We start from the raw sequence: 15362 nt of genomic DNA on the forward strand, positions 1-15362 counted from the left end.
ATAGAGGCGTTTTTTTCAAACACACAGCAGTGATGTTTTGATATTTTTTTATTTGTTTTGTTTTATGACATTAAAAAACAGAGAGAGAGAGAGAGAGAGAGAGAGACAGTTAGAGAGAGACGGTTAATAATTAATCACACATTAGAGCAATAAATGGACAGATTGTCACGGAGCTTCTTCGTCACAGTTCATAGTCAGTCCGTAAAGATTATGTCTGTTGTTTAAAGCTGCCAGCTTCCACTTGACAACAGAAAAGTTCTGGACGTCGCCGCTCGCTGGATGCTTTCATCCCACAGATCTGATGCACATGAGAGTATTTGAGGACATTTCCCATAATGCAACAGCATCCAGCTTCTTCCACAAAAAAAAAAGCTGGCTATGATATATTTCCAAAGGAACCTGTGAAAGACAGAGATTTTTAGATATTTTCTGAGCATTTTAAGACAAAGTTCAGCATTTTTAATTCATGACCGTATCTGTTTAGTTTTTGTTCTCCTTGTTCTTGGCTGTATGTCTTTTTCTGTGCAGGCGACACTCAAAGTTCTTGTATGTGTACGCTTACTTGGACAATAAAGCCGATTCTGATTCTAATTATAATTTTGGGAAATACTCGTATTTGTTTTCTGGCGGCGGGTTACATGAGAAGATTGATGCCACGTTTATCTCCCTACATTTAATTTGACACTGCTGCCATCATAAGTATAGTTTAGTTAAGCTCACTAATTAACATGTTATAACTCACTTGTTTATTTCTACAAAAACACAGTGTAAAAACATCAATTTGCAGTTTTAAGCTGTTGTGTGTGTGTACTCTGTAAAACAGTTAACAGTTGTTTTTAAGTTTTTGTTTAGAGCTGATGGGCAGATTGTTTTACCTTTGGTCAATGCCGTCTTGCAGTTTCCTCCCTGTGTCACAATTCTGTATTTGTCCTGATTTATGACACATTTTCCCTTTTTAGTTATCACAACCTATTTCTAGCAATCTACAGCGCGTAGTCAGGAGATCTTCGTTCTCCTCATTAAGTGACAAATGGACAGAGGAAGATTTAAAAGAAAGGTGAGTGCATTTTGTATAATCTGTAGAGTCGATTATTCTGTCGACCACAAGGGTCGCACCAACATCGTCACCATCAAGAAGCTGACAAAAATAGGTTAATATAGAGCACAGACTGTCTAAAATGAATGAATGATGAATATAAGTTTATGCCAAAGATTCATGCATTTAACATAAATGTATTATTTCGTTATTTTTCACTAGAAGGCGGGACACATGTTATGGTTTGCACGAAATGAGACCCAAATGCAGAATCCAGGACAGCTTTCATGAAAAACAGGTAGACGAACCAAGGAAACACAAAACATTCAAAAACTAAACCAACTGCAAACAAAATAAAGCGCTGGGAACACAGACAAAACACGAGGAACAAACACAGAGCAAACAGCAAACTGACAACAGCAGGCTGAACACACAGAGGGCTGATCAGGGACAGGTGAAACTTTACAAGACAATCACAAGGGAGGGAAAACAAGACAAAGCCAGGAAGTAACACAACATGACACATGATGATGACGCTTACAAAGTAAAACAGGAAACAATAAAGCTGAATCCCAACATCATGACAAAACAAGGTCTTTGAAACTTAAGTTTTTCTTGTGAAGGACCTCCAGACCTGAAGAAGATCTGAAGGTTGGCGGGTCTGTGTGCTAAGCTAAGCTAACTGTCTTATGTTTCATGCAAGAATATATGAGTGGTATCGATCTCCACATCGGACGCTCCGCCAGGAATTAAATAAGCATATTTCCTGAAATGTGAAACTACTCATTTAAAGTCCGGGTTTGAGATTCGAGTTTTAAAAATGAAACACACACACCCTGACCTCTGCTGAGCAGCTGCAGGTTGCGGCCCTCCTCCTGCACCTGGAGCTGCAGCACCTGCTGCAGCAGCTCCTGTCGAAGCGTTTCCTGTACGAGTCCCATCCTCTCCAGCTTCTCCCCGTTCAGACGCAACAACGCACGGCCTGGAAGAAGAAGAAAGCAGAAAGCTCAAACATAAATTTAGCTTTTTACTTTGTAATTCACGTATTGTCTGATCATCTTAGCAGTGTGTGAGACCTGTGATAGCGTGGTGGGAGAACGCCTCCACGTAGGTTAAGTAGTTGTGCGGACAGTGTTTCTTCAGCCATTTACAAACATCCTGTTGTGACCAGAGAACGACGGGCCGGATCAGGCTGGGCTGTGTCGGGCTTGTGTGATATATCCCATAATTGTCACTGGAACGGTACTGCAGACAGACAGACAGACAGACAGACAGACAGACAGATTATTAAACAGAAGATGGACATGTATTAGAAAAATAGTCCAACTATTCTGGAAATTTGCTTATCCAGTTTATTTAGTTCAAATATACTGCATGTTATGAACAATGACTGACAGGTAGCAGGGGACAGGACAGAAAGATGGCGTCTCGGTCCGGTTGTTTGGTCTGCAGGGTTCAACCAGATTCAGTTTCAATAAAAACAAAATAGTTCAGGTGAGAAAGCAGCTTCATGTTTGTACGTTGAATATGAAGCTACAGCTGGTTAGCTTAACTTAGCGTAAGGATAGGAGAGGGGGGAACTACTAAGGCAACATCTGCCGACCAGCACCTCTAAAGCTCACTTGATTAATCTATACACCTTCGGAGGCGGGGGTCATACTATCACACTATTGACTCTTGAGGTAGTAGGAGGTGGAGTTATGAGACAGGACAGGCTGAGACTGGCTGGTTGGCTTTTTAACCTCAGGCAGACACAGACTTCTTTAACATTGAGTCAAAACTGGAGTTTCTCCACATTCTGTTGATCATTTTTGAACGTTTTAACCCAAAATGCTCACATATTGCACCTTTAAGGTCACCCATGAGCAATTAAAGCTACACATTACACCAACACTATTACAGAAGTAAACAAGCAACTTCCAAAATGCTGAACTCTTCCTCTAAAGCTGCTTCTTCACTTTTCCCTTCCAGTTTTCACACCACAATCGTCCGTCTGACCTTGACTAAAACTCTGGTATCAAAGAGAAGAGACGTGTTCAGATCCACAAACACACGTGGCGTTTCTTCACCGCACACGATGAGCGATCTCTGCAAACACTGCCGCTCAGTTAAAAACCTGCCATGAAGCTTGTGAGCTGAACATTCAGCAACAAACCCTTACAGACTGACAAACACTCGGAGGTTTAGATGAACATAGACGGGCCTATACATGACGAACTGAAAGGTCCTCTATACGAGCAGGTCTCGAACTCATTAAAGCACACAGCACACCATGCAGATCAAACGCTCCGTGCATAGATGCAAACTTCCAAGTTGTCTGGAAGATCAGCCAACATGCAGAGTGTGATCATGAGATCCAGCTCTTTAATCTTGAAGACCCGCGCGGTGTAAAAAGCGCCAAGGACTAATCGAACCGGGTCTTTGATCAGTCAGTCGGTTTTAAAAATTCAGCAGGTTCAGCAGTTCTCCAGCTCGAGATTTTCTCGGATGAGGGAAGAAAAAGAGAGGCTGGCTCACATTTAAGACTCAGCAGGGGAAGATTTGTGCTTGATGTTTCAGATGATGACTCTATCTCATTGAGTGCAACATTTTATGAAATATAGAGCATGTTCCAGCTCAGAAACATGCGTCACAATATGTTCTGACACTAATGTTTCAGTACACGCCATTCTATATTGTCTTAAGTTGTTTTGTGCAAATGCATTATACTTTAAACATCTTTACATCTACAACTGAGTATCCTTTACAAGTAAGGAGCCATTAACAACATTTCCTTTCCAACATAATGAGTTACTCTCAGAACAAAAACTTCTCCATGTACTCTTACAAGTTAGACTACAAGAAAATCCAGCTTATTTTACTCCTCGTAGAAAACTAATGTCTAACAGTTGGTCGGGCGTTAGTCTTGTCACACTTGATTATGGTTGAGTAATGAGGCCCAACACACCAAAGCACAACTTAAATTGTTTACGTGCAGCGCAGAGCAAAGCAGCTTGTTGGGACTTTACTGCTCAAACAGAGTATAAATAATCATTAGTCAAGTTTGAGCGTTGGAAAAAAACAAAACATGAGAACGAAAACAGCTTTCAGACATTACTATTTCACGAGCCCATGTAGAACCAGCTTAATACAAAAAAAAACCAAGATTTTTCTGGCAATGGTGGCGTTAAACTCTTTAAGCTTCTTCATTTTTGTAAAATATGTTTGAGACCGTATTTATTTCAACAATAAACTGCGAGCAAACGAATACAGAGAGAGCTATCCCTCCTGCTTTATCTGCAGTGAGGGGATGTAAGCTGCCTCTCTAGGAGGTGGTAATATTATATAGAGCCAATTACTGAACTTGAGATGTTTTATGACACAGTTTGTGGATAATATTGCGGGGGTCTTATTGTGAGTAGGGACCCCACAAAGAGTAGCTGCTGTTGTTGTCACAGCACATGTGGCTAATGGGGATCTAGATAACAAACGTGGACACATTCAAAGTCTGAAGTGAGTATTTTTCTGCCTCCTGACTGATTTCCAATCCACCGTTTTGCAGGATTTTGCTTTTATCTTTATACTTTCTTCTGTGCACTTAAAGAGCTCTGAATATTCTTTCTTTTCATTTTACTTCAAAACCTTCCAGCTCAGTGCAGCACCTCCATTTCTGTCGTGAGAAAAAGACTTTCTCACTTCACAACCTCAGTTTTATAGAACTTAGTGTCGGCTGGATTAGTGACAGGTGCTGCCCAGAGGTGGGAAGTAACGTAGTACAAATACTTCATTACTGTACTTACAGTAGGGGTTAGGATTAACCTTTTACATTTCTATTTCTACAGTTTAACAAATACGTCTGTGCTTTACACTCCTTACATTTTCCAAACAGGCTCGTTACTCTAGTTTTATTGCATTTAAGGGGAATTAGCAATTATTTTTATCAGTGCATATCACCGCAGGCAGACAAAAAGACGTAATAAGATGGAAACAGACAGAGAGGGAGCCTGGATTTTCATATTTTCTCTGTTTGTTGCTGTGATCGAGACGCTTCGCCAACCCAAAATGTGGCTATTTGACGTCCTGGGAATGAGACTCAACAACCAGCTATCTTTGTAGCTGTTTATGAACATCTCGGACAAATCCTACTGATTCTACCTTTAAGGTTAAAGGTCTTTGATTTATGTAAATGTGATGTGAGGTTCAGTTAGCTTTGCACAGAAATGGCCTGTAGAAATGACCTACAGAGGGAAACTTTTTACTTTTATACTTTGACTACATCTCAGAGCCTGTTCCTTTTTCACTTTTACTTGAGTAAAGCCATTGAATCAGTCTTTTTTCACACAACTATCTGTTCTTCTACTTGAGTAAAGCATGTGTGTACTATTGCCACTTCTTGTGCTGCCTAAAGTCCTGCATTTCTGGCACTTGTGAGTATGTGAATATTTTAACTTCTGCCTTTGCATGTATTCTGAGTGACTCTTCACATACTGTCTAGCAGTTAATTCAAGAGCCATTTTAATGTCACTGTGATGTGAACATATTAAATATGAAGCAAACATTTCCTCCCAGTTCATCAAAAATTAATTGTTGTGAATGTGACAAACAGACGGCGTTCACGGCGCAATATTGTCCCCAAATATCTTATGTCACCATTCTGACTATGGCTGCGAGTAATGGCTTTTCCTGCTAACTAATCTGCCAATTATTCTGTCAATGGAAGTGATTAACTGTTGGGCCAAGGAAATGTGAAAAATGGCCATCCCAATTTCCTAAAGCCAAAGGTTATGGTAGCTTGTTTTGTCTGACCAACAATCCAAAATCCTCAACATTTAAAGGCTCACAGTAGAAAATGTTTTGCATTCTTGCTCAAAGATGATGTAAATGTATCATCAAATACTCGCTAATCTTTTTCTTTCAACAATTACTTTGTCCACAGTTATGAAACATAAAAGATAAAGGTATTAAGATAACAGAGAATTGCTATAATGAGTATTTTCCTCCTTTTAACAGGATAATTCTCAAACCAGCATTTACATTATCAGTGAGGAGTATGTGGCTGCAGAGAGGAAGAGTGAAGGAGAGAGTAAACAAACTGAAGGATGCAGAGCTGAACTGTTGAAGAAGCGACGACACTGTTCACATGTTCCACCGCTGAACATCTTTCAGAACCACAGTTCTGGTTAAGTTTTATGGTCCTCAAAACAAAAATAAACCGACCACTACATAATGTGCGTCCAAGAGGATTGAAGCAAACAAACAACACATTGTATACGAGTCTGTTATCAGCCCAGCCCAGTCCTGTGTGTGCAGCTTTGGCTTCAGCTCATTACCGCCTTTTAAAGAGCCTTCCATGGGGTGAGGACAAAGGCACAGGCTTTCTGACTTCTAACTACGGGCTTTAAATGAGGCCAGTTGACTGCACAGATGGATCGTCGCTGTGGACGGCGGCGAGTGTGCGAACAGACAACGCCGTATCAGATGAAGAAATGAGTATCAACTAAAAAATGTTTAACTGGAACAGAGCGGCTACTAGAAGGGGAAGAGATGTTTCTGAAAAGATGAATATAACAAAGCTGCAGCATGACAATGAGGTACTACTCCTATTGTCTTGGTAGAAATTCACAATCAACTTATCCTGAGTGTTTTTACAGTTTTATTGTTTTTATCCCTCAAGGTTTCCTAATTAAGCCAATTTATTGAAACTGGATGATCAGTCTTTTACAGTATCACAGCAGCTTTAATGTTTTTCAAAAAACTTGTTTCATCTGAGATACAACTCAGACGAGGTGGTTTCAAGACTCTTTCTTCCCCACATATCTCACTGATATGTTGCTTATGTTATGTTGATTGTTTCTTATATTAAGCGTTAAGAGATATTCTGACCTGAAATGAGACAAATTCAGAGTTTTTACCGTGTTACTCTGTATCACAGTCTGTTTACCAGGATTCAGTATCAAGCTCAACTCTGTGTCAGTGATGCTGCAGTGTAGCTCGACTGTTGGAGGACCTGTGCTATTTAAAGCCGGGCTAAAAGGCTGTTTGAGCCCAGCATCCCGCTGGGGAGAGAGCAACTTCCATTCTCTGCTAACAAAGTGCCCATTTGCAACAATGGATGGCGACCGGCCGCATTTGCCAGACTTATGATTTTTTTCTTCGAGACTTTTCTGTAGAGGAGTCTGAACGCAGAGCTACTGAACAGCAGCGAGGAACGTCTTCACGTGTAGTCGTGTTGCTACGACAACAGGGATATTAAATATTTTAAATGAAATGTTTAATGTTTGAATTAACTCATGAGGGAAAACTGAGATAATGAAATGTTAAGTTAAAAACACACAAGACGAATACTTTACTGTTGTTGCCATGAGGCCGTAAAGATTTCTTATTCCATATGATGCAAACACTATAATTTATATGGATCACAATAATTATTTTTAATTAAAGAATACAAATGATTTTGGGTGAGTCCATGTAAGGATTCGTACAAACCCGATGCCTGTGCTTTGTGATGCTGCCATTCAGAATCAAACAGAAACTTTAATTCTCCTCACTTTTTATTCATGGAAGTTACAGTTATAATGACACTGCAGCTATTTTACTGATTTTTTTTCGAAAAAAAGACAAAGACGTGTTTGTGTATACCTGAAGAAACAGTTTGCTAAGAGACTCTCATAGTGTGCTACTGATTGTAGTGTGTTGTATTCCCTGCTAATCATATACAAGGCGTGCTTTTCCCCTTTCCCTAAGCACTGATGCAAGACAATACTCACAGATAGTACTAAGCAACAGTTGACAATGTTCGCCTCCCAGCTGGTTACTTTCAGGCATCTAAACAAAACCCACTGTTTTTGTGACAAGGGAACCGGAAGTGCACACATGCTAACTTATTTCCAGGTTTTAGGACTCACTCCTGTGACACTCATAAATATGCAGATTTCTTATAAAAAATTAATTCAGGTTGGATGTAGAGTTTCTTCTGAAGCAAACGTATCTCCTCGACTTTGGAGGATGAAGAAAGCCCGGGGGATAATCCTGCGTGTGCTGTTCGACATGTCGAGGTGGTGTGAATGTTCAGTACCTGCAGGGCCTCCGTGCCCGGCTGCTGCAGCAGCTTCACTGTTCGGCCTCCCGCGGTTTTCTGTCCGCGGCCGTCATGCCAGGTTAGGTTCCCACCTGTCCGTCGACTCAGCTGGTGCTTGAAGTCCTCGGGCAGGGCTCTGTACTCCACAGCTGGCCTGCAGAAACTAAAACTGGATGCCGCTGCAGAGGCAAAAGCAGGAGGTGTAATGATTAGACAGCCGGATCTGCCTGTAACCGCTGGAAATGTAAAAAACAGCATGAGACACGATCTGTGAAAAACACCTCCCTCACTCTGCGTGACTTGGAAACAGAAGAGTTGAACCCACCTGGGCACCCTGTCATTCAGAGATGATCTCATTACAAGCGACCTGCTCACACACGCTCCATTGATACCGAGCAAGCAGGAGGCAACCTTAAAAAGTTATCTGAGCTGGACAAGCTGCTCTGTAATTTAGGTAAGTCAGCGTTTCGGTACCACTGTAACTTTTCGCAGGCCTTGCAGGTGAATGTCAGATCAGTGAGACGAGTCACTCTCTCATCATTACGAGGCGGCCCGCGGGCAGACATCCAAACCCAGTCAACAGCAGGTGGCTTACCAACATCCAGTAATTAAAGAAAGTGTGGAACTACAGTAAACACGCCGTTACTGGCACAGATCCTGGCAGAAAGCCACGGGTCATTACTGATTCATGTGCCAGATTGGGAGAATTTTCTTAGCGTGTTTGAAGCTCCGTGTGCAGCTGTGTTTGTGCGTGTGCGTTGCTGTGCATTTTCGATGCCTTAAATTGACTAAGAGAATTTGAAAAGAGGACAGAACGGGGGAGACGACGGTTTGAGGAGATGAAAGAGTGTCTTTTTGGTTTTCTAGCTTTGTGCCTCTCCTTTCTGTCATTCAACGTCTCCCGCTGAGAGCGCAGCAAAGCCGAGTCCTGCAATCATCAAGGCGAAACCAGCAGCATCAGATTATTATGAATAAAACTCTGGAATGCGACTTTTTTTGTTTCTTTGAGGTGTAACTCCAAGACTCTGTACGTATGAACTCTCCTCCACGGCGTTATTACTCCCTCAGGCTGCTGCTGTAAACGCAAATGAGCCCCTTTCCCGGATTAAATACAGATAATTAAGACCACTTGTCAGACCGAGTTTTCCCCTTCCTTGAGTATTTGCCTGTTTGTGGGAGCAAAAAGCGCTCATTAACTAACACATGTACAAACAGCAGGCGCCGGATAGGAAAACGCTTTCATGAACAAAAATCTTACTGAACAAGCTGAAAGGTCTTCGCCTGCCTGCAACATGTTTCCCACAGTGTTTCAGTTACATCTACACTGCAGATTAAAGCTCATATCTGCATATTTGGCACTGAAAGAAACAAAGACTAATGCATTTACAATAAGAGCAGCAATGAATAGTTGATTAGCAGATGGAAAGATTAAATGTTTTGATCATCTTTCAATCGTTTAAGTAATTTCTCGAGCAAAAATGTCTCTGCTTGTGTGACGAATTCTCAGTTTTCTTAAGCATTTATGGCAGTAAATGAAGATTCTTTGGGTTTGGGACAAAAGGAGAGGTTTGATGATGCCATGTAAGGATCTTGGAAACTGTGGTGAGTATTTTTCATTCAAGAAATAAATTAGAAGCCCCATTTTGGAAAATGTGTCTTGCATTGACTCAACAAGCACAACATTTACAAACTGACACAGTGGCCGACTGTTCGCAGCTTAAAGGTTGGGTTGCAATCCACCAATGAACATAGAGAAGAAGAAGAAGAAGAAGAAGAAGAAGAAGAAGGACTATGAGATCATCCATATTTGCTCACTACCTCCTCGCCTTTCTTCCTGCAGAAAATACAGCTTGGAAACCTCTTTTTAAACCACAACAATGGGAAATCATCGGTTATCTTACCGGTACGGGCACTGGCTGTAAGAAAACTATATCACGCATTGATAGTTGTTAGTTGCTGCTCTATTGAGAATAAAATAAAATGTATACAATCCTACACATGGAGCCTTTAATGGCTGAGTCTCTGCACAAGCTGACCTCACTCAGACTGGTCATGCTGGTGTCTGCTGGAGAGCTGTCCAGTTCAGCACCAGTGACCAACCTGCAGCCTCCTCCTCATTATTCCCCCTGCATGTGTTTAAAGTTATCCAAACCAGACTGTGTGCCTTTGTCCTCGTTGTTCTGCAGGATTACACAGGTGTAGTGTAAACCTGAGGAAGTGGAGTGACAGCAGAGGCGACCACACACAGCTGGCGAACCGGTTTCGCAAGTATCGAGTCAAACAAACGAGCTACAGCCAGTTTCCAGCTGAGTGAAGGATATCATTTAAAGACCACCTCGACGCATGTGTGAGATATAAGCAGCAGAAAGCGGCCTTACCGTCCACAGCCATGGTGTTTTTAAAAGCCGGGGTGGGTCTAGTGGGAGTCTGTCATCGTCTCACAGGGCTGCGGGATCTTCCTCTGCTCCTCTCCGATAAAAAAAAAAAAAAAAGTTTCATGGAGCTGTGGCCGGAGCTCCGCCGCTCCACATCCTCTCCGCTGCTCTCTCTCCGCTCCGACTGAGAGAAAATGCCTCCAAACCAGCTCACGTCGCGTAAAAACAATCCGCCGCCGGTGTGTGTGAGCCGAAGTTGTTGAGGAGGAGACAGGAATGTCCCCGAGCAGCTGACTGACTGACTGACTGACTGACTGGTTTCGCTGGCTGGATCGCAAGTGTATATGTGTGTGTGTGTCTGTTTGTGTGTGTGTGTGTGTTTTTAATGTGTCGTGAGAATCAGACGCGCGCCTTTTTCTCAAGAGCCTCCATGAGCGCACTGAGCTCAAAGTGCAGCCCCGGGCCCTGTAATTAACGCAGCCAGTGGAGTCTCTGAAAAACAGCCGGATGAAAAGGCTTCTCATCGCTGCAGCATCCAACTTAAGGAATTCCCCTTCGCCCCTCTTCTTGAAGAAAGGGAGCTCTGTGCGCGCCTGTGGGCAGTGGGCCCTCTCTGTGATGGACCCTCTATGCGCGGTTTGTCCAGAAGAGCTGCGGGACATCCACGCAGATACCAGTGAGCATCCCCATCCTTCTCCCCACCTGCCCAGTTTAGCCTACTTTACTGGGCACGTAGTTCACAGGGAATCCGATCAGACTGTGGATGACCGAACACAACCACAAACAAACCATAATCTAGCATCCAAGTGTGTCCTTCTTTCTGTCTTGTTGCACTTTATATATTTCCATCACACTAAACTAAAAGGGGAGGTAACACTTTATAATAGCCATCATTAATAAATGGTAAATCTTGAGAGAGCCGGACCTTGTGGAGGAATAAACACCCGGAGTCACATCAGATACTGACGGGAGGAGAGCTCAGAGATTAACTTTTTAACGTATGGGACTGAAAATGGATTTATCTTCACTCCTGTTTATTAACCCGACTGCAGCAGCGATCCACAGAGGTGACCTCCACTGTCAGGAGTTTATGTTCTGTGATGTTGACAGCCAAGTACGTTACATTAAAATCTGGACACAGTGTTGGAGGTAGAGGCCGGTTCGTTCCTACGCATGAAGATAAAATGGCTCAAATTCAGGGCTATAAAATTACCCAGGTCTTCTGCGTCTTCAGGACCACAGAGTGTGCGCCGACCAAGCCAGTTAACTTCAGTAGAAATAAAATAACTGGATATACCCTGTGCACAGCAGCACTTCTCTTCTGGGTGCTATAAGCAAAAATTGTTTTTGTAGATAACAAAAATAATTCCAGCGCACACCAGGAGACCACTGACTATTGAGTGATTGACGAGGCTGCATGCGAAACGCGTAGTTAGTACCTTCTTTTTTTAAATGTAACTGATAAAAATAGTGTCAATCGTATCATGGTGTGCGCTGGAATATTGATTTTTTTTATCTGTGGAATTTAAATTGATTTAATTTTGTGGCTCTCAGACTTTTATCGGACCAAATGGCTTAAATTATGACTGTGATGCCTTGACGCTAAAATAAATTATCCACCGTTTTGCTGCAGCTTCTTTCACGATGTAAAAAAAAGACTTTTTGGGGCCCGAATGCATCTTGTGACGATGTAATTACACAGTTTGACCACGATGCGAGTCTTCATGGGGGCTTGTTGACAACTAACTCCAGCTGACAGAAGAGAGAGAACCAGAGTCTCTGGTGAGTGCTGAGTTCAGTGAGAGTTGACCTGAGTTCAAACAACAGACACACACACACCCTCAATGTGTGCCTTTGCTAGCTAACATTAGCTCACGGCTAATGTACAGTAATCACACAAATGATCCGCAATGCTAGTGGTGAACACACCATTAAACAACCACCACTGCTGATTACAATCTGTTTGACATAACACAGGCACAAATGCTCACAAACTAGTTTTATTCATGCAAACTTTAGTGCTGTTGCTGACTTCCCTACCTGAATGTAGCGGCAGCCAGGCAACCAAATGAAACCCAGTGATACCTTGAGTTAATGTGCGTTTTTCTCTGGGTTTGAACATTGCTGGAAACATTTGGGATGATGTAAGTACACAACTTGACAACTATACATTTAACATTTATTAGTAATTAATGATGACCAGAGGAAAAACAAATATACAATGCCATGAGGACAAATATGATTTGGTCACTGCATGAAAAAAGGATGTGGAAGGACTCTATTGACTCCCATTAATGTGGCCCATTAATAAATCATAATAATAAGCATAATAATAATGAAAATCTATTTAACTGACCTTTATTTATTTATTTATTTTTCGTTTTTGAATGCTGCCATTCATTCAACAGACCATCATCAACAAAAGGACCTTTCAATATAATGTTTGTGCCCCATCATCAGTGGTGTCTGCATCCACTCAGCAGCAGCAGGAGGGACAGGGGGAATAATCTTCCAGTGCAAATAAGGCAAACATATAAATATATAAAAAAGACCTTGAAAGAAAAACAAGGGCAAACTGAATTTTGTTTATCCACTGCTACAAATCTCACCAGCGCTTCAGAGGGACTGCCCCTGAAGGGTCTGGACTAAAGTGCATTTTGTGGTTCGCCTCTGTTTATTCATAAATATCTCATAATTTTGCATCAGCGTGCTCTGGTTTAGAAATCTACATAACAGCAACGAGATACATGACACTGCAGCTGTTTGTGTCGTCAAAGTGGAACCAGCAGAAGAAAAACAGAGTTTCTGTACAGACTTAAATATGATTGTCCTCATTTTAGGCAGGAGAATATCGTGGGGTGAGTCTGATCATGAAGGCTGATTAAAGACATTAATAATGTATGAGTGAAAGAAGTGAATGTGAGCAGTCTGACGGACAGATGGAGATGTTTGTCACATGGTATCTTTCTTGACCTTGGTTTGTAGACTTCTCAAAACCCCTAAAATATAAATAATGGTATTCAGAAACATCTGAACAAACTCAAGTCACACAGCAGAAATACAGTGTCTTAATTATTAGAGTTAAAATTATTAGAGTTAAAATGCAAATCACAGCCATGGTGACATGTGTACCGCCCCCTAGTGGAGTTCAGACTTATTCTCATACAAATGTCATTGTGAGATATCATATGCAACACAATTAAAATATTAAACAAATACACAGATATACAATATGCTATTGTTCAATCTGCCCCATATGAAAACGCTCAAAGGAACAGCTCGGTCTACGTAGGGGGAATTATTGCTGCTTATTCTTAGGAACACGACTGAATTCAGAATTGATTCTCGATTCAAAATGAATTTGACATTAGAGGAAAGAGGGCGATCATGTTTTGGCTCTTACCATCGACTCCTGTTCTTTGCCCACTGAGCTGCAAATGAAACATAACTGACAGTTCAACTGTTTTGATTTCGTGACAACCACAAAAACACAGAGAAACTTAAAAAAAAAAAAGTTAACTACATTAACTCAGAAGTCTTAAGTCTTCCTGAATGAAAATAATTGAAGTGCAATTTTCCAGCATCAGCACTGAATAAATGTTTTTAATTAAGTCAGAGGTGGATGCGTGTCCTTCACCGTGTTGTTATTAACGGCTTTAAAGTGATTATACTCTTAAACCCTCCGCTCACTAGTAGTCCATGCGGGTGTTTTTACTCATGTTGCCTGATCAGATCTCTTCTCAGGACAGCGTGGGCGTGCACAAACACTGCTTGATTTGCATATTTCTCTCATGGAGTTATTTTTATTGCATCCATTAGGGTGAGGCAACTTACCTCTCATCATTCTTGTCATTGTTACTAGTGCACACCTCATGTAGCTCCAAGTATAGCTACAAAGGTTACAAAATCTACCTACTGCGTCCTGTAAGGCTCACTTGTTTACATTTTATATCTTGTTTGTTTAATCCGTAAATAACAATCTGACAAACATTGAGCATTTTAGGATAGAGCTAGGCGAGCCAGTCTTCATGCTACGCTAACCTAACTGCCAGCTCCAGCTTCATATTCACACGCATGCAACACACACGACATAAGAATGTAAATTACTTGTAATACTTAAACTTCAGAGACTCTGATTTATAAGAATGCTGCACTACAACATAGTTAGCAGGTGTGGCAGCGTCGGCTTGTAATGTTTTCACCTTGTGAATCTGTGTCATCACGGTAAAATGTGTCCTAGCAGGAACTACCACATAGGCGGGTTTGAATATTTTGCCAGCCAGGTGTTTGTATGTCTGCGTTGTCCTTTTTTTTGTCACTGCAATAACATCAAAACCATGACAGGATACTTCACAGGTGTGTAGTTGAGATCAAAATAAAGTTCAGAGATGGGTGTGGTCCAAGCAAGGATATAAATAGGGAAATGCCCTCCTCCTTTTTACACCCCTGGCTCACATTTGTGTTCCTGTAGACACCAACAGAGAGCAGCAGTGATGACGTATTTTTGTAGGTTAACTCAGATGTTAGCGTCGCCCTGGTTCCCTCGACAAAAGCCTACGGGATGGAGGCAACCACAAGTTCATGATTCTTACAGGCTTTGTTCAGCAAGATAATCTTCACAGATGAACACTCATTTTATGATATTTGAAGCATAAAATGAAATCTCCAGAAATAAAAAGCTAACGTTAGGCTACAAGCAAACTACATCAGAGTCACATTACTTCGACGTCACTAACACCAAGCTTCCTAGTACATTGTAATATACAAACTGTCCTATAAATTGAGTTCGAGTAGTTTCCAACTACTAGTGAGTGGATGAGTCTCCGTGTTTGGTGTAATGACGTTTAATGTCCACGACAACCTCTGGAGCCTCAATTAGCCACTTGTTGGTGAC

At 41.6% G+C, this 15362-nt stretch overlaps 1 protein-coding gene across 3 annotated transcripts in view; it reads right to left on the bottom strand.

Annotated features, from left to right (window-relative positions):
• Positions 1–79: 79 nt before the first annotated feature.
• samd10a (sterile alpha motif domain containing 10a) overlaps positions 80–15362 on the bottom strand; it is a 38939-nt gene continuing 23656 nt past the window's right edge. The window contains exons 1-5 of one of the 3 annotated variants that reach the window (XM_084366923.1): positions 10472–11434; positions 8091–8272; positions 2113–2281; positions 1878–2018; positions 80–399 (exon numbers count right to left, since the gene is read on the bottom strand). In XM_084366923.1, the coding sequence (XP_084223049.1) occupies positions 377–399; positions 1878–2018; positions 2113–2281; positions 8091–8272; positions 10472–10484 (528 nt within the window). In that variant the 5' untranslated portion in view covers positions 10485–11434 and the 3' untranslated portion in view covers positions 80–376. Of the gene's footprint in view, positions 400–1871; positions 2019–2112; positions 2282–8090; positions 8273–10471; positions 11435–15362 lie in introns of those variants that run through there. The other 2 variants (XM_084366921.1, XM_084366922.1) reach the window with 2 other exon arrangements.

Source organism: Pagrus pagrus (assembly GCF_965226575.1).
Source record: "Pagrus pagrus genome assembly, chromosome: 11".
NCBI classification, from domain to species: domain Eukaryota; kingdom Metazoa; phylum Chordata; class Actinopteri; order Spariformes; family Sparidae; genus Pagrus; species Pagrus pagrus.